General features: G+C 33.7%; 5 protein-coding genes across 6 annotated transcripts in view; 3 read left to right on the top strand and 2 right to left on the bottom strand.

Annotated features, from left to right (window-relative positions):
- The window catches only part of LOC108574964 (FERM, RhoGEF and pleckstrin domain-containing protein 1-like), a 32,352-nt gene extending 27,328 nt beyond the window's left edge, over positions 1-5,024 (bottom strand). For both annotated transcript variants that reach the window (XM_017937642.1, XM_017937643.1), the window contains exons 1-9: positions 4,937-5,024; positions 3,728-4,004; positions 2,944-3,048; positions 2,641-2,863; positions 2,433-2,556; positions 2,264-2,351; positions 2,027-2,182; positions 1,774-1,934; positions 1,044-1,118 (exon numbers count right to left, since the gene is read on the bottom strand). In XM_017937642.1, the coding sequence (XP_017793131.1) occupies positions 1,044-1,118; positions 1,774-1,934; positions 2,027-2,182; positions 2,264-2,351; positions 2,433-2,556; positions 2,641-2,863; positions 2,944-3,048; positions 3,728-3,913 (1,118 nt within the window). In that variant the 5' untranslated portion in view covers positions 3,914-4,004; positions 4,937-5,024. The remainder of the gene's footprint in view (positions 1-1,043; positions 1,119-1,773; positions 1,935-2,026; positions 2,183-2,263; positions 2,352-2,432; positions 2,557-2,640; positions 2,864-2,943; positions 3,049-3,727; positions 4,005-4,936) is intronic.
- Positions 5,025-5,707: 683 nt separating this feature from the next.
- On the top strand, positions 5,708-8,142 carry LOC108574965 (solute carrier family 2, facilitated glucose transporter member 10-like). Its single transcript, XM_017937644.1, has 6 exons — positions 5,708-5,856; positions 6,072-6,473; positions 6,553-7,104; positions 7,172-7,518; positions 7,591-7,819; positions 7,895-8,142. Exons 2-6 carry the CDS (start codon positions 6,128-6,130, stop codon positions 8,140-8,142), a joined length of 1,722 nt encoding a protein of 573 aa, XP_017793133.1. The 5' UTR covers positions 5,708-5,856; positions 6,072-6,127.
- A 1,177-nt stretch (positions 8,143-9,319) lies between these two features.
- On the bottom strand, positions 9,320-15,328 carry LOC108574912. The gene is made up of 5 exons (XM_017937577.1): positions 15,148-15,328; positions 14,456-14,639; positions 14,182-14,375; positions 12,049-12,258; positions 9,320-11,964 (listed from the first exon to the last, which is right to left on the bottom strand). The coding sequence occupies exons 1-5, from the start codon at positions 15,326-15,328 to the stop codon at positions 9,320-9,322; spliced, it is 3,414 nt and encodes a 1,137-aa protein (XP_017793066.1).
- On the top strand, positions 12,758-14,023 carry LOC108574913 (carbohydrate sulfotransferase 9-like). Its single transcript, XM_017937578.1, has 4 exons — positions 12,758-12,787; positions 12,855-13,174; positions 13,247-13,433; positions 13,511-14,023. The coding sequence occupies exons 1-4, from the start codon at positions 12,770-12,772 to the stop codon at positions 14,021-14,023; spliced, it is 1,038 nt and encodes a 345-aa protein (XP_017793067.1). The 5' UTR covers positions 12,758-12,769.
- A 1,066-nt stretch (positions 15,329-16,394) lies between the features above and the next one.
- The window catches only part of LOC108574914 (ubiquitin-protein ligase E3C), a 3,730-nt gene continuing 297 nt past the window's right edge, over positions 16,395-19,827 (top strand). The window contains exons 1-4 of the mRNA XM_017937580.1: positions 16,395-16,492; positions 16,583-17,042; positions 17,123-17,658; positions 17,736-19,783. Coding sequence (XP_017793069.1) covers positions 16,450-16,492; positions 16,583-17,042; positions 17,123-17,658; positions 17,736-19,783 — 3,087 coding nt within the window. The 5' untranslated portion in view covers positions 16,395-16,449. The remainder of the gene's footprint in view (positions 16,493-16,582; positions 17,043-17,122; positions 17,659-17,735; positions 19,784-19,827) is intronic.

Below are 19,827 nucleotides of genomic sequence, written 5' to 3' on the forward strand. Positions count from 1 at the left end.
TCTCGACGAGAACCAACTCGTGTTCGCGATACTAAAAGTGCTCAAATAATCAATTATGCCCTCAAAGCGATAATAATGTACCTTACATGTCGTTACCAAGTACAAACACATACAAGTAATAGTAAAAGGTACCATATAATCCCGTTAACGATCCCCTCCACTATCCCCTAAAAATATTTTATCAATTTGAGAATCACTGTACATTTTGTGCTTACACTTTTTCATAATAGACCTTCTTTTTTATAAAAGAAAAGAGTAAAACAAATGAAATATCGCATTAACTAATTATCTAGAGAATTCTTGATCACCGAATTATCTTCCTGTAGCATGCCCGTGTTTCTTGCGAACAGGAGACACCGATGAATCTGCCGGCTATGAGATCACGATGCTTTCCGCTCTAGCAACACATTATTAGTCGCGTAACGTCCGACTGAAGATCGATATTGCACAGTAAACAATCGTGTACACCTGTTTGTTAACTCTATGTACAAGGATGAAATAATTATAAAGAATGTAATCTATTCTCTATTGTAGAGTAGGCTACTGCTATGGAACAAGTAAGTCTGATTGGTTAAATATTCGTTCGGGACAGTGAAATATGGTACTTTACAGTGTATAAATCATTAGGTGTTACAATGACGAGAATTAGTGACCACACTATCAAAAAAGAGGGTACATTGATCATTCGGGTTATCGTGCCTGATGGTGAGCCTGACTCCCCGCCACCCCTGTCCGAGCAGGCAACACTGACAGACGGAAGTACAACAGAGTAAACACTTCATTCAACTTAAAATTGGAGCAACGATAGACATGATAAATACCAATTAATGTCCCGGCAAAAGCAAGACCGTGCCACCTCCCGTCTTACCCACGTAAGATCAGTGCGCTTGTTAATTAAAATATATCTCAATGGTATAAAACCAGCATTAAAGGGGGACAGTACATAACGGTACGCATGCACTATCTACACATTACTGGTATATCCAAGATACCGATTCGTTCATCATCAAACGACAACAATCCACGCCGCTAATCCAACTTACCTTTGAAACGTCTGCCTCTTCACATAATTGTCTCGTACGAATTCCACTATCTGCTTCTGAGTTTTCCCGCTATACCTGCATTATTTAACATGAATAGAACTTTATTTTTCTTCATTCTTACAAATAACCCTTAAACTGCGAATCACCACCGTCTTCGCGACCGAACGGCGGACTCCGGCTCCATTCCAAACCTTCATTTCATTATTCTGCATTTCAGTATGTGGCTTTTCACTCAAGTATTGCCTTATTGTATTTCTAAATTCTTTATTTTTTATTATCGTTTACTTGCAGAAGTTAATCTTTTTTATTATTATTATTCTTATCTATGACCACAGTGAACACATAAAATACGAATTTTATTTATTCGATGTACATACATTCCATATACATACATATGTATATGGCAATTGTCGTATCTTTTTCTATATTTATTATCGTTTTCATCTTCAATAAGATTTTTCTGAAAACGCTGTTCAACAGTCGTTTCCTTTGCTCAGTCAACTTCGAATAAAAATCGTCCGTTCACTTTTTTGCTAAGTTGTTTTATACTGATTTTCTGACGTACACAATTTTTCTTATCGCTGCATAACGGCTGCAACAGCCTTTGTTTCTAGTGACGTAAACCAGAACTTTACGACTATGTGACATAAACACTGCATGGGTCCAAATGGACCCGGAGTCCGCTGGGCCAGAATTAACGTACACGTTGCGTAGCGTGAAATTTACATACCTGAATGACGAGCCACGACTAAGAACTCGCGTTTTCTGCCGTACTACTCGTTTCACTACCGAACAACGGAAAAATCCATGATTTTCTACACACTTCTTCCAAAAATTTTTACACTCATTACGTCCTTCGAAAAAGAATTCCACGGTATCCTTGTAATAACCCTATAATCATCGTGCAAAACGATCAATTCTTCAAACGATCATTCTTACTGATATTAGTCGCAACACTGATTCAACGAAAAAAATACACTCACAAAACCCTCTGGGTGAAGTTTGATTAAAAATCGTTTCCTCTTGAAGCTGATTTTCCTAATCTTTGCCCAGCTGAACGTATTTATCTTGGTAAAATTTTGAAAGACTACTATTCCCATATGTGCCACTGCCAAATTCAACGGCACACCCTCGTGATCCTTCGCGATAGTAAATCAAATACAACAATTCCGTAAGCCATGCGTGTAACGTGAAAAATTATATATTTTTACGATACTTACTTTTGCCGGGTGCATTTTCATTCCGTACAACTCACAGCGTCGTGCAGTTTCTAGCAGATTCAGATCCGCTTCTGCCGGCGACTGACCTCTGCTTAAAAAACGTAACATTTTTATTTCCAATTCGATTAAAATTTCGTTTCGAACAAAATTAATCAAAAAAACATCTTACGCGTGTTTCTTGTGATTTTCCATAATACGACGTTCTAATTCTTGATCTTGATGAGGCACAAATTTGTAAGTTGACAAATACGTATGGTCTGGATAATCCTCTATCACATAATCTCCACACTCGGCTAAAATAATAATTATCACTCTTTGTCATTAAAGTTTCCCAATTCTCGTTTTTAATAATTAATTGTCAAGTGAATTATCGTTACCCTGAACAATGTAGCTAGCCATCAAAGCTGCCGTATTATCATTGCACTGCAGTAAACCTTGAGCTAAATCACGTTTGATTTGAAGACAAAATAAATATCTTGTAAATTCTTCTTCCAGTTGTGCTGGATCAGGTGTATAAAATTTCACACAGAATCTCAATAAGGGATCTATTAATGATAACCCAACTTGTCTACAAACAGGCTTCTCTAAATCTAACCAGTACTGCAATTAAATAATGTCAATGAGTATAAGATATCTGTACATGGATTTTTTATTAATACACGTATTTATTTCCTCCTTACTTTCGTTCCATTCAGCTCCTGATACTCTAAACCAAAATAGTCAGCTTCCAAAAGATGTAGCTGTTTGCAAACTTGGTCAAACAATACTCTGCCCAAAGCTTTTGCCTAAAATTTCAATGCAACGAAAGTAGTAACCTGTTTAATTATTTTGCCCCAAAAAATCTTGTTTCTTATGTCAATTATCTTCAGGTATAGTGAACACATTAAATTGCTTTCTAAGATAATGAAAACGCTCAGTATAAAGTTTTAATGAATAATCAATACATCAATACATCTACTTCATGCAATATAGTATTAGCAATTATATGCTCCAATTGTTCATTCAAAAGTATTATTCACAGATTTTTTTATTATACAGATTTTTTATTACAAGATCCATCCATGAGCAATTATTTATATACTTAATGGTTATCATTTCTCCTAATTAATATTTCTTCCAATTATCAATAGGAAAAATTATTCTCTGAAATTTGTATATTTACACTAAATTGATTTCTGCTTCTGGTGTTTATTTGTGTTTGTTAAATGTACCATTGTAGCAGTACATTCAATTACTTCCCATTATAAAATTAAACTAATGCATAGATAATACTTGCCCAATCTATACTAATATTTCAAGACATTTTACATTAATGTAGCATAACATAAATTTGGAATAGAAGTTTATTATTTATAATATTTTATATCTTATGAGATAAGTTTCCAATATTATGTTGAAACACCAAAATTATCAACACTACCAATTAACACTGGAACTATTCTATCAAATTATCATCAAATTTACCTGAACTTGAAACATTGTAATTGTATCATCCAACATCTGTACACGAACAGCAAGCATCTTTCCAGCTTTCCTAGGTGTTGTGGGAGGAGTCCTACTGCCTCCATCCACACCTGCCGGAGTCGAATGACTATGAGGCATCTTAGATCCTCCACTGCCCTTCATGCTTATACTTTCTATGTCATTCATCTTCAGTCATCTACTTTGAACTGTAGAATGACTGTGTATATTTTATTTCCGTTTGGAAAATTTGATTTATAATTTTCTATTACATTGTCATCTGTAAAAAACATTAAACACAACCACATTGATCAAAGAATTTACATCTCTTTATCAAGAAGACTAAAAAATTAAAACTGTAGACTAAAACGAATTTATCTTTTGTCTAAATTTAACATCACCGTTAACAACGTACAGTGTGAAGGGTTAAACGGGAAACATTTTCACCTCGAAAGTACACGAAATGTTTTCCATTCGCTTAATTCGAAAACAATGTATATCTATGCAGTTTCGCGAAATCTCGTACAAATTACACTTAATCGCGTAAAAATTTTAAGAAATTACGATAAATTTTGTAGCTGTATTAGGACGGGAAAAATGTATCCGTAAACATTAGAAATAAGTCAGTGAGACGGATTACATAAAGAACGATTAATCGAGTATTTTCTTGTGTTACACGATAAAAATAAAAAAAAATTACATTTGTTTACATCATTCACGATAATACTACGTGCAAAGTGTTACTTATCATACGTCAATCCACTCTCGGAGTGGATCTTAACGAAGAGGCTTGATGATATTACGTCAAAATTATGATTATGCCGATTACACTACTAATCGAACAGTGCTAATGGAATACGTTGAGAGATTGGCTGCGGTCGAAAGGGTTGAAAGTGTTTATTTGTCGATCAATGAATGATCTTGGAATTCAAATAAATACTATAATACCATAAGTTAGTCGCTTCATCAACCATGCTAAGCAATTAAATTTCTAGTATGAAACTAGCAATTCAAATAAGAAATTAATAAATTAACAAATCGTTTGAAGGAAACATTAGAAATTCAAGATTCATGGAGGCATCTTAAGTACGAGAAATGAACTCAAGATCGACTTGAAAAAGGCGGGGCCTAGGATGGTACCCATTTATGGGGAAAGAATTAATCAAACTGCGTTATGAGATAATAGAAAATGTTGCATTCTTTTGTACATACGTCTGCCGGTTTAATAAATACCAGTGGCAGCACACCCCAACATACAGCGACGCAGAGTTCATTGATCACTAAACACTCATGCACCGGCACTCCCGTTGTGGAATCGTTTTCACGATACTTGTGATGTTAATAAGTCATTTACCCCACAACTATCCTCAACATAGATTTCACGAACGTTCTTTCGATATCCTCGAGCAACGACCGACGAAGTCTCCAAATTAAACCACATCACACATCTACGGAGCGCACGTCTCCGCCTTGGCATAAATGATATGTAACGTCAGTGGTTCTCAGCATGCAACAAATTATGAAACTATATTCATTGATAAAGGTATACCACATACGGAGGGCGATGTCTGAACGTGGCGAGCCTCATTCGCGATAAATAAGAAACTCGGATAAATTTTTCAAAAGACACCTTGAACGACTTGAGTCCGATAGACGACTAACTACTGATGTTGGTCATATAGCGCGCGATGCACTCCAAGGGCGGAGCCACGCGAAAAGACAGAAACAGCGACATCCACGAGAAAATTCGAGAACTCAAATCGCTCGAAAACAACTTCAATCTGCCATAAATACAACAATCGTATCAGTTTTACATTATTTTTTAATCATTATATTGATACTTTGGTAATTAAAAAGGAAATTTCTTTCAATTCTACACGTTTGTTCGTATTTACCTTTTTCTTATTCGTATCTCCGACAGATACGACGTAACTCCGAAAGGGAAAGTAAGGCTGTGCCTTGCTTTTGCGCACAGCTGTATCCTCTTGTTTCTACGCATCGTAAGATGGCGCTACATATCTAAACGTCATGAGAACTGTCAATTCTCATATCTACAAATCCGAACCGCAAATGTCAAAGCAACAGAAGTAAACAGTGTACCTAGTTTTCTGTACCTTTACCTCGTGTGAACGGTGAGCGTTGTATATATAATACGTGTACAAACTAATCGCGAGGATCCGTGTAAACAATTCAGAAAATTCAGATATGCTAATGTTTTTACCAATTTTATTTGAAAAAATCATAAGATTAAACGGTTTAAAGCTATTATATGTAGTAATTGAAGTGATCATGGTTAATTTATTTGCATCTTGATGGAAATTCAATTTTTTGTTTATTCATGTTTCAGGATATAAAAGCAGTTTCTTTCATGTGATTTTTGTGTACTTGTTATACTACAGGAAAATGTCAGACGAAGAAGATACAGCAATATTATTAAATAGTGCAAACAAAACTATTGAAACATCTATAAATAAAGTTCCAAATGAAGAATATCAATGTATACCACAAAAAAATCTAAGGAAACCGCTTCCAAAGCCAAATGACAACTTAACTCCTTTAACATCAGGAAATAAAAATATTTGTGTTTCCATGGTGGCAATTTTGGCAGGCATTGCTTTTGGATGTGATATGGGTATTGCAAAACCTATAGCCCCTTTGATTAAAAATGAATTCAACTTAAATTGTTTCGAGAAGGATTTTGTTATAAGTATTTGGTTTATTGGAGCCCTTATTGGTGGTTTAACTGGTGGTGCGTGTAGAATACATACCAAAAGATAAAAGTATAACAATGAGAAAAGGATAGTACTAATGATGCAATACATTTATAGGCTTTCTAATCGATTCGTTTGGTCGGCGTTGGACAATGATATCGACGCTAGTTTTTCTAACTTTTGGAGCTACATTATCAGCACTAGCGAATCATTACATTTTGTTGCTTGTTGCGCGAATAATTTGTGGGTATTCTGGATCTGTTTCGGCAGTAGCTCACTGCATATACATGGCGGAAGTATCCGACTCAAATAAACGTGGATATAATATAATGTTATATCAATTGGGAACAGCTACTGGATTTTTAGTTTCCATTATTGCTGCTGCTATTAAAAATATAGACTATCAATGGCGATTTTCCATTGGTATAACAGCCGTCCCCGCTTTGGCTGCTTGCATCATTACCATTATATTTCTTCAACGTTCCCCACCATTCTTACTTTATAAAAGGATGGCAAACGTTTCGAAAACATCATCGAAAAAAGCTTGGTATACGATTTTTGAAACACTAACGATCATGGCTTTCTTATTGATACTGCAACAGGGTACTGGTAAACGGCAAGTCTTGTATTACGCACCGAGACTGTTTGCATTATTAGGCATTTGTTCCAGTAAGTTGATTGAAATCAAATTGTTTTTACGCAAGAAAATGCCTTTTATATGTGATTAATTTCACAGACGTTGCCGAAGTCACAGCTTTAATATCGCTAGGCATCGTGAAGGTTTTTAGTACGATGTTATCCTTGATCATAGTGGAAAGATGCGGACGTCGAACAGCTCTAATTACATCAGCGACTATCTGTATGACGACAATATCATTATTATCTTTGCTCGCTACGACAGATAGAGGCGATGACAATTTAGATATCGTAAATACTCATTGCAAAAATCATCATAACGAAGAAGCTAAAATTCACAACGCTTTACCTACTGGATCTCCACCGCCGTTCCCCTTGCTGCCAACTCCGTTAGCTATAATTGCTCCCAGTCCAGAAACATGGACGCAAATTAAAGCATCTTGCGAAGTATATTCTTCTTAATTATCATGTTTATGAATATTAACAAAAATCACTTTAACAATTCCAATTTTATTACAGACACAGAATATTATTGTCTCTGAGGGTCTCACAGGTGGTTTACGTATTTTAGCAGTAATAACGTTACTTGTGTACGAAGCAGCGTATGCTTTAGGACTTGGACCAGTACCACTATTAAATCTTACAGAAGTTTTTCCTGCTGCTGTACGAGGAAAATGCATCAGTTTTGTTTCCATCGTAATATGGATAACGCATATTATCGCCACGGAATCTGTCAGTGCAATGGCCAGTAAGTTCTCTTTAGTCATTTATTTACTTATTTTTCTATCGATACGTGTGTATATACATTTATATCTCCTTTCAGAATCATTAACCTTAGCTGGATCGTATCTATTTTATAGTTTTATGTGTCTGATTACAATATTTTACGTCTTCTTATTTATTCCCGAAACAAAAGGTAAGTCTTTGCATCAAGTTGCTCAAGAGTTACAGAAAAGTCCTCTCGGAATACGTATATGTAATAATTTGCGTAGTTTACCTCTTATTTGTCATATCCAATGGATAAAAAGGTATGACGAAAATGTAAGTAATGGGCAAAGTACTTTAATTTGAAAGTAAAATCTTCAGTATTGATATATAATTCTAAATATACATATGTAATTCAGCATGTCTACAAAAACATTCGAAATCCTACTAATTTCATTTCGTTTTGACTGGATGAACTCAGAATTGTTAAGAAAAATTTGGTATTGTGTTCAATATGCATTATATGTAAGTAATATATACACACGTGCATTTAACAAAATTTCCTTAACTGCCGATTATTACAGTACATATCACACAGACGTAATAGGAAACGTCAAAATATGTAATCCAGTTTCGAAAGACTGACTAGATTTTTAATTTCATGTGTTCATCTTCTTTCAAGTTATGAAATAAATTATTGTGATAGATTATTCATTTTTATTTTAAGCAATGATACGTTACATGATGCACTCACTTCTATAAAAAATTTTTATTGAGAACATGTGATTAGAAATCAAGTATTAGGTAAACGATAATAAATTAGACATTTTATAGTATAGTAGCAAATTAAATTACGTTTATATATGCATACTTTAGGAATTTAAGTAAAGAAATATATGTTATACGTTACGGTTGCTGCGAGTTCGTAATAAAAATAGCATTATTTTTTTTATTGTAATTACGCTACGCGTATAGAACTCTTTAAATATCTATATTTATCACATTATTCATTTGAATACTCATTGCAATTTCTCTAGAAATAATAATGATGTGCAATGTTCTTCGGTGCCATTTAAAGTAAACGTTACAATGTAAAAAGTCTTTTATTATACATAACATTGCTGTATATAAAAATAATTTTCATATGTATAATTATTGCAGATTTACAATATTGTATAATGTAATATTGTACTTAGCAACAATGCAGTTGGTTTACGTACTTAATAAAATCGATAGAAAATATAACGTGTTCTTTTCTTTTTGTTTCTTACATATAAAAATAATATTACTCCTAAGTAATTTTTTGTCTATCTTTTCTTTTTTAATAATTTCATTACTTGTGTTATTCTCTCGCCTTATACGTTTGCATATTTCACACATTTCTTCTTAAATTCGATTTTTAAAGTACATATACATAAATGTATGTACATATACTAAGAAAAAAATACATTATAACAATGAAATCACAATAGCAATCTTATTTTTGGAATCATTACAAAGTTATTACAATATCATTCAATAACATTATCCTTCCTTATATTTTTTATAATTTCTTTATAGTACATCCACCAAAAGACTTTCTCTTATTCCAAGTCAAAAGTTTCGGAGGTGATAAACCCTGTTCCAAAAATATATGCCTCCTTTCCTTCAAATTTAAGTCACTATTGCATAAAGACTCATCGTTCTCGTATGAAATAAAATCGGTACTTTCTCGATTCGAGTGAGCTCTATCTACGTTTAAAGCATGATTTGCGTGATTAACTTTAAACGGTGCGATAGGAGCTAAATTCTCTTTATCGTGTTTCGTACAGTCCGACGATTTCTTCAAAATTACCGAGACATTTTTCTTTGTCGTATCCAATTCGGGGGAAACGGATGATTGTTGAATTTGAATCGCGTTAGTCGGAGTTACGACGTAAACTAATTGCGACTTTGATTCGAATTTCTCTTTCAATAGAGAAAATTTTCGTTTCGGGTAATTGATAACTTTTTTACGTTTATCGCAAAGCTGTTTTGATTGTTCCGCATCAGGATCGAAATTCGACTTTATCGATTGCGCGGAAATATTTAGCATGGTATTAACGTCCGTAACATTTGAAGATATAACCTCGGATAAATCATTATGTACAACTGTAACATTTTCCGTAACAGGTACCAAAGGACTCATTTCAACGTACAGATCATTTTCCTTTGAATTCGATATCGATTCGTCGTCTTTCCAATACGCGACAGAGACCTGTTTCTGTAACTTCGTTTTGTTACATAAAATCGGAGAATCAAACAGTATCCCATCTATCAAGGGTGTCGACGTCTTCTTCTTCTTAATCGATTCTATCGTACAGTACTTTACTAAATCTTTGATCGAGTCCGACTCGTCCAAGCAATTGATATAATTTCTGTTATACGTGGCAGCGTCGTTGAATAACGTTTTAGTCAGTTGGGCTTTCTTTATGAAGCTTTTCGGATGAAAATCTTCCCACTGACTACCCGTCGTATGATACACATGCCTTGGAGAATTTTCGGCCGTGTATTTCCTAATTTGATCTATCGTGCTAACTAATGTACTAACCGAACCACAACCAGATCGATTATATTTGAATTTTTCCTCACCAAAAATTTCATCGTGCTCCTCTAAGATCGTATCCAGCGCGAACATTCCACCTTTGTCGTCTATTACCACCGGTTTAGCAATATACAACGTGGAATTTTGTTCGTCGATATCAGAGATTCTTTTCGTAGACGACGGATACTCGTTGTACGTCATTTTCAATTCTCGAGAGTCAATTAAATCGTACGTAAGGGTGTCGATATAATCGTCTTGCTTGAAAATTCCTCTCAATATCGAACTGGCGCATGTTGTGTCGGAAAACTCCGAGCTGTAAGTAGTACCGGTAGTTGTGCTCGTTAAAGTATCTCTTCTCCTATCTCTGACAACACTATCGTCATGTATATAAGTTTCTATGTCGGTATATCCTTTCCAGCTACGAATACACCACGGTGGTCTAGCCACGCCAAGAGGGCAAACGTTCTCATAATCGTGGATCGATGTAACGCAACTCATCGTTTCATCCCTCTGTTGTTGTAACTCCTTCGTTAGTTTCTCCGTATCCGGGATTTTCTCACAAGTATCATTAAAGATCGGAGTTTTCAGTCTATCCCTTAACATCGTAATACCGTTCAATTCGTCACAAATATTAACGATGAGACCCCCCTCTAATTGCTCATGTTTTTTCGCACTCGCATCCGTAACCTTTTCTTGCCCTTCGTTCTCCATTTCAAGAATAAGTTGATTCGAGAAACAAATACCTCGTCTTTTTTGCAAAGGAAGACAAGAGTTTGATGATTCTTTCGTTAATTGAACATCTTTATCTATGTCTAACCCATGAGTTATCGGCAAACAGATACCTCTACGTTTCTGACAATGAATATCTTTTTCGCTAGAATCATTACAATCACTTTGAACTTCCAGATATTCGCAGGTATTATCAGCCATGGGGAATGTAGTTTTCGATAGAAAGTTCGAAGACATGGTTTCATCTTTTGAAAAATTCTTACGCGCCGACTCGGACGACTCCGATACAACGCAAATGGCAGTCTGTGGTTCGTTTTCAGTTTTATAACTCTGATTAGTAACACCATTTTCCGTACATTCTGAGTTCTGTACGATGTTCGTTAATAAAAATTGTTTGTCTGTGGTGATTTCCTCAGAGTTAGCCCCTTGAGAATGATCAACGGAACAGGACGACAGGGCGAATGAATTGGGATAATACTGTTTGAAAGACCTGGGAGTGACAGCTTTGTTGGCCACGATATTGGGCCTTTTCTCACTCTTGATAGACATACTACTTCCGACTTTGGACGGATGAAATTTTCCATAATAAAACAACATACTCATCAAACCGATCATCATCCCTCCGATGATTAAACTCGTCATTATCGTTATTTCCTCGGCTTTTATCACATCTTTAAAACACAATACGTAAACGACTAAAAATACTATGTTCTCTATTACAATTATAGAATAAAAGATAAGTACTCTGTACCGGGATTTGCCTACGCGTAAATTAAAAAAGTCGAAACAATAAATAAATCCTATAATACAATTATAAATACGTTCTTCCCATATGGTGGGACAAAAATCTGTGTTCTGGAGGATTACCCAAATAGTCATAAGCAACCAGTGGAGTCCTGTAACATTCAGAGTGGAACGTACGCTGCATGAAAGGCATAAATCTATTTTGAGCAATTCTGTCTGCACTCTCTCACACTTACCAAGAAACAATAAAGACCATTCTCTCAAACAGATTGCGGTTAAAACCAAAACAGCTATTCTGGATATTAGCATTCCAGCTCGCCAAAGACCCTGAAGAGTTAGTACTACCCATGTTGTTTCATTATAACCAGGATTTATTTTGTGCATGGCTTTTGTATATGTACCTACAGCCCAGCTCAATGAACAAAAGGAGACTATGGCGGATAAACCTGTTTGATTATTCATATAAAAATATATTAGATCTTATTAGAGTTTCTTGACTTTAAAGATATCTATCATTCACATTCATTGAAAACCTTTGGTCAGTGACAGTGACAGTGGAAGCCATTCTATTTTTAGCACTTCAAACATCCACCCTACTGGGAGAAGAGAACATTATTTTTAAAGTTACAGTGCTGTAAGCTTTCCAAATAGAATACCTAGATAGCAGCTGTACAATTGGGTTCCAAAGAAAAAGCATACAACATTATAGAGGAAGATAAAGTACTGTCAATGATATCTATATCCCTGCCTCTCTTATCTATGGGGGCCGGTCAAAGGAAGTGAAAATATGTTGTCATTCAATTCCAGTTTCCCTTCAAATTCTTCAAATTATCCTACCTCTATGACAAAAGTATTATTATCTTTAAAAATTCTATTCTACACATACAAATTTTAATGTCATGCAATAATGTATTCATATTTGTTGTGAAAGTGAAGTGTTTGCATATTTTTGTTAACATGTTCTCAGGAATACAAGTAAGTCCTTTACTATATATATTTTATATATATTAATTTACTCTAAATGTATACTGTTTCTTTACAGAGGCAACTTGTGTTATTGAAGTTAGTTATGATATTTGCTATAATATTTATGTCATTTATACTATTACTGAGTTTGCTGTGCAACTCGTGTTTACACACAAGCAAATATATACAGACTGCAAGTTACATTAGTAATGAATATTATAAGCATAATAATCCATTGAACAATAAGTCTGGTACAACCGCGTTTTCAATAGAAGAAATGGAAAACATAAGAATACAATTGAATACTAGAAAAAGTGAATTAGAACAATACTGTCAAGTCATTGCCAGAACAGGTTCAAACTTAGATAATGTATTATCAAACATGATTATTGATACGTAAGCACCAAAAAATCTACTACATTTAAGTAATTTGTCAAATGTAAACTTATGGAAGTTTGTATTATACAGAACACATGAAATATCGTGGTGTCCTATATATAAAGCAGCAAGTTCTACTTGGATGAAGCAATTTGCAACACTTGGAGGTGTTTTAACAGAATCAGCTATGGAACTGATTCGCAAAAACATTTTGCAGATTAACACCATTGTTAGAAAAGCATTCCCACGTGATCGAGACATTAAAAAAGCATTCCAAGTATGTAATGGGGAAAGAGCATAGGGAGTAACAAATATAGTATATGATTACTTTAATGCAAATCATTTATATTGCAGAAGTTAAATAGAACAAAAAAATTTCTGATTGTGCGTCATCCGTTTGAACGTCTTGTATCAGCATACAGGGACAAATTAGAACATATAGAAGGGAGAGATTATTATTATAAAAGATTTGGACGTCATATTGCGCACAAATATCACCGATTTAGAAAATTAAATGAAACAAAACTGGAACCTACATTTACAGAATTCCTTCGATTCATAGTAGAAGAAAAATACTTTGACGAACATTGGGCACCATTTATTGATACTTGTGAACCCTGTTTAATTAAATACAATTACATTTTAAAATTTGATACGTTTGATAGAGATCAAAAGTTCCTAATACAAGAATTAGGTTTAAATGAATATCTGTATGAAAAAAATGATTTGAAAAATATAAATCCACGTGGAGTCACAACTACTGCTTTAGTTAAAGAATATATGCAAAATGTTCCTAGGTCATTGCTTGATAAAATTAACAAAGTTTATGAAAATGATTTTAAACTTTTCTCCTATTTACCCATATAACATCTTGAAATACTTAGAGATAACACAGTAGGAACATAAATGTGATAAACAGCTGCTTTTAATACTTGTTCGTTTAACTTAAACAATAATAATCTCTACCACAGTGTTAACAGCTTCCAACTTTTTTTAAGTGAGTTAACTATTTTTATTGTCCTTACTTGTCCATAGTGGTGTACGACGTAATACTGCCATGACATATAGTTGCAAGATTAATTGTGGAGCAGCCCCCATAAATGACTCAAATAAATGCAACATACATATATCACTTTCCTGTCTATATACCCAATTTTTATCCTTCACAAAACGTTTCTTCCTTAATGAATATATTGTAGCATAAAGTAAAATTAAATACCTAAAAATAAAATTATTTTCTCTATCAGAAGAAACAGAAGAACTAATTGCAATCCAATAGAAACAAATTTAAAGTAATACCTGTGCAGTACTCCTAAAAATAAAAAATGTAACAACCAATGTATATTTTTAATAGAACCATCGCTGTGATACCATCTCAAACTAAACATTTGAATGACACTTGCAGGTAAAATTGTAGAACTCAAAGCAAAGCATCCCCAAATAAACTGGCCTTGTAAAAAGTATTCCATAAATACAATACTATCTATAACAAAAATGGTATATCATAACTTACGTGATTTTTATATGTATTTAATAAGTTAAATATTATATTTTCATTTCATTATTACAAAAGGAATAGTTTCATCTCATTATTTATGCTCTTCATTTATATAAAAACTCAGAAAACAAAGTTTTAATTACCATACAACATGACTTTAAAAGAGATCTTTTTATAAAAGCCTACATCTGTTATATACTACTATATTAAATATTAATAAAATATCATAAAAATCATGTATATTTTTAATGTGTAAGCTCTATATACAAACATAATTGTTATTATGTTGCAAAGAAAATATAAATAATTTGATTAACATTATAGGAATTCTGATATTCCACTTTTATATGCAGAATATGTTAAATATACATTGATTTATCAATTAATCGTTACTCTCATTAAAGCATGTTCTTTAATACACTTTATTCTTTTTCATTAAAAGAAAGTCGTTTCTTTACAAGGAAAATATAATACACTTCTATTCTTTATTCACCTGTTGCTATATCGATGAAAAAAAAACTGACAGAAGTCAAGTAGTAAAATAAGTCTAATAATCTGAATTGATAACATTCTATTTCTCTGTGCAATGTTATTGTCGATACATTTCTTTTCACAGTTTCATAACACGAAACATTTCCATGTTTTAACTCTGCCGCCGCCATCTTCCCGGCCATTCTCAATTTAATTTTACGCAACAGATGAAAGGACGCGTTCCGAAATCAACTGCATACTTTCCACTTTCCTCATTATTTCAAATCTTTTTAATATAAATTTCATATATTAATTTTTTCATCCAACGTAAAGTATTTCTTTAAAACAAAAAATTATAAATCAATATATCTCAGGAAAAAGTCAAACAAATTACAAAGAAATGTCAGTCTCAACTACCGCCATTATTAAAGATTAAAACCAACTTCGGTTGGAATCTTCATTTTTGAATAATTGCCTCGATCGTGAAAATTTCACGTATCTAATATACATTGCGGCACCTACTATAAAATATAAATTAAATTCAGCAAATAATATCATCCTAACCTCTTTTTTTTCACCACTTTTTTTATGTAATCAACTGTATGATTTTTTATTTATTATGTTCTTAAGTATTCATTTCGATGCAACGTTGTATTTATTTTTAAACATTTGCAAAAAAAAATTAAGTAACATGAATACAGTATAAATTACATGTTTATTTATTTATTCGATATAAATATTAATTAGTTGTTAATTTATCATTTCTAAAAAAAAGAATTGTACGCACAAACTTGTTTCGAATTATCGAATGAAAATCACGAACAATATGTTTAGATATATATGTGTATACCTAACTCACCACGTACTTTATATATATGCATACGCAAGCGCATTATATACATAGTAAAACATTCGTTTTTCAACATGACGATGAAATAAAATATGGCGAGTATTTGATGACTAGACTAGACGTATACGTATGATCTGGTATTAACAGCTAGTTGTTTTTGTTAATATACTATCGAAGTAAACGTATGTCTAGGAATATGCCCACAATTCAATCTTCAACGTAAATTGTACCGAAATATAAGTCGAAAAAAGTAGTAGTTCTTATAATAGTTAACCTTTTAGACGAAAAAAATTCGACTCTCCACAGAAGTAAATTAAAATTTAAAATAAAATCAACTATGCCATTAATTTTGCAAACACGTTAAGTGTTTTCAAGAATGCAAAGATAAACATCAAAATATTTACGAGACTTTTCAGTTACTGAGAAATGATACTTTTCTGGGACATATTTGTTTGAAATATATTAGTAAAGTTTATGAATTATGAGTTAAAGCTATTATTATTAACCTTCCCACACGGTAAGTACTTAAAAATATAGCTTGCTTTTAAATATATTAATTTAATTATAAAGCAGGTAGTATTAATTGTATTGTTATTTTTTTTTTAAGGAAGAGATATGGATGTTGTGTTATTAAAAAGAAAGCGATACATCATGTATAGTTTTGAAGGAGATTATAGACGTAAACCACAACAAAATTTAGCAGGTGCAAGTAGAAGAGATGAAAAGTCAGTTTTATTGCAGCATGCTCAATTAGAACGTTTAAAACGAGAACACCACCGTAAAAGACACAATGCAGCATTGAAAATTCAGGCACTTGTACGTGGCTTTATTGTGAGGAAGCATATGAAGATAACTATAAGAAAAGAATTTGATGAAGGACAACAAATTAGTGGCAGAAGAAATCTGAACCTAGATGAATTAATGATATATTTTCAAAAATTATTATTCTTTTATAATCACAATTTGGATGCTAGCAGATTAGTTTGGACACTTCAACATTTTCTGAAACATCAACAAGAAATTCAACAGAAATGCGTAAATTGTCAAGAATGGTTATGGAGACTAAGGTAAGCTCTAGAGGAAATAGAACAATACAATGTTATTGTTCCACATTTGGTAATATAAATGAAATGTATAATATCCACAGATGGATTCTTCGCATGTGCATGCAACACAATTCTGAAGCTTTAATGAATGGAACTTATTCATTGGCTATACCATTGAGAGCACTAGAGACATTTACAAGTCGAAAAGATACAGAAAAAATTTTATTTGAAAATAGTTACAAATATTTAGAAAACATCTTTGCTTACTTGATAAAGCACAAATATTTTGATCTATTAAGGAAATTAATAGATAATAAAGTCCCATCTATGTTGGAAACAACTTCTGTTGCACCAACTCCAATATCAAAGTGTTTAGAGGATATGATTAAACAACCATTAGAGTTAATTTCTTTTCTAGAACAAGAAGACAATTTCTCTATGCTCGTTTTACAAGAACTTTGCAAAAGTATACTATCCCCAAAAATGTCTGACCCTATTCGAATGTTTATCATTCCATCATTATCCGAATTTATAGAATTTCCGTATACTCAACTAATTAAATGTATCAATACAATGGAAATAGAACCTACAATTAGTTTGCTCTATTCTGTTTTATTTTTGGAATCAAGTCGACATGGTGAGTGTATAATTTAATATCTGACATGAATTAATTAATGATATTATTAGCTAAGGAAAGTTTTCTTTTCATTACAGCTACATGCAAATCTAAAGATGTTCTCATTAGTTACTTACAAGTTCTTGCACCTATGAGTTCAACGATAATACCGTTGACCATAGAAGAGAACATAGAACAAGCGGATGATTCGGATTCGGAATCAAATGCAAATATGATCGATCAAGAGCAAGCTGATATTTTACATAAATGCATAGAAATGCTGAATGAACAGCAACGTGTTCAGGGAATACTCCTGGCGGTGGATCGAAGCAAAGATCCAGCTGTATTGCAACCGTTGTGCCAACTCTGTCACCATCTTTTAATCACCAACAAATTAGCCATTCATAAATATAAATTGTTATATATGCTTGCTTTTAAGCCAGCATTTTTAAAGAATTTATGGACCACTCTATTATCAATTTGTCAAATATCATTATTTGGTGGATCAACGCCTTTTCTACAAATCATATCACGGGGAATTAGTCTTTCTGCCGAGGACACGAAAAAAATAGTTCCACTGTTAGCCGTATTTTGTTCGTTGTTTAGTCTACTTATTGCTACGTTACACGACACCGAATTTTTTATCCCAGCAATCGAACAATCATTAGACACAAACGGACAACAAGCGATGCCATTTACAACCTCAGAATTAGTATTGCTATCGAGCCACTTGAAAGGCGTTTGCTTAGGTTTGGTCGAACTTGCGTTCCCCGATAGCCGACCGACCGTACGAGACGATTATAAGAATGCTGTTCTTGACCCCTCGTGTTCTCTACAAAATCAGCAGGATACGCATATGTGGACTCACTTGTTCAAAGTAACAGCCGGTTTATTACGACAATTACATGTGCGGGACTTGAGACGACAATTTTGTCCAGAGGGGCACTGGATAGCTTCGAACATCGTAATACCAATCGACAAGCCTCAAGATTTCACATTTCGCAGACGAAGATTAAGGGGATACATTCCCTTCCAGGGACTTCGAGTATTTACTCGTGAAGGGCTTGAAGAAGGACCGCCGCTTTCTGCGAAGGAAGTTCGAACGTTGACGCTCCTTCGTGAAATACCATTTGTCGTACCGTTTAACGATCGCGTGGTGGTATTTCAAACGTTGATTTTTCGAGACAAAACGGAACAGCAAGGTGAATTGACGCACTTCATGCAAGGACCATCGATACAAATATCGGTAAGAAGAAACTATTTGTACGAGGACGCGTTTGAGAAATTATCACCGGAAAACGAGCCAGAATTACGATTAAAAATGCGCGTACAGCTTTTTAATACAGCTGGTTTAGAAGAAGCTGGTGTAGACGGTGGTGGTCTGTTCAGAGAATTTTTATCAGAATTATTAAAAACGAGCTTCGACCCTAACAGAGGCTTTTTCAGGCTCACCAAGGATAACATGCTGTATCCGAATCCCACAGTACAATTATTGGTTGACGATTTCCCAAAGCATTATTATTTTATCGGTAGAATTCTTGGGAAAGCTTTGTACGAGAATTTATTAGTCGAACTTCCGTTCGCTGAATTTTTTCTATCAAAAATCGTTGGCCGTCAATCGGATGTTGACGTTCATCATTTAGCTTCATTAGATCCAATTATGTATAGGAATCTTTTATACCTAAAAAGCTACAAAAGCGATGTTACGGATCTTGGTTTGGACTTCACCGTATTGTCGAACGAGCTAGGTGAACGTCGAATTGACGAATTAAAACCAGGTGGTGGCAATATTTCCGTCACCAATCACAATCGTATCGAATATATTCATTTGATGGCCGATTATAAATTGAATAAGCAGATTAGAGCGCAGTGTTATGCTTTCAAGCAAGGTATCGGTAGTGTAATTCCCTTGGACTGGCTCCAAATGTTCAATAACAAAGAGCTGCAAGTTTTGATATCGGGTGCACAGATTCCTGTCGACGTGAATGACTTAAAATTACACACTAACTACACAGGAGGATATGCCGCCGATCATCCGACAATCACTGCATTTTGGAAAGTTGTTAATGAGTTTAACGATAATCAAAAGGGACAGTTACTTAAGTTCGTTACGAGCTGTAGTCGACCGCCTTTACTTGGATTTAAGGTATACTATAAACCAGTACATTTCTTTTTCTCTAATTAATTACC

This window comes from Habropoda laboriosa, unplaced genomic scaffold, assembly GCF_001263275.1.
Source record: "Habropoda laboriosa isolate 0110345459 unplaced genomic scaffold, ASM126327v1 scaffold210, whole genome shotgun sequence".
In the NCBI taxonomy this organism is placed as follows: Eukaryota; Metazoa; Arthropoda; class Insecta; order Hymenoptera; family Apidae; genus Habropoda; species Habropoda laboriosa.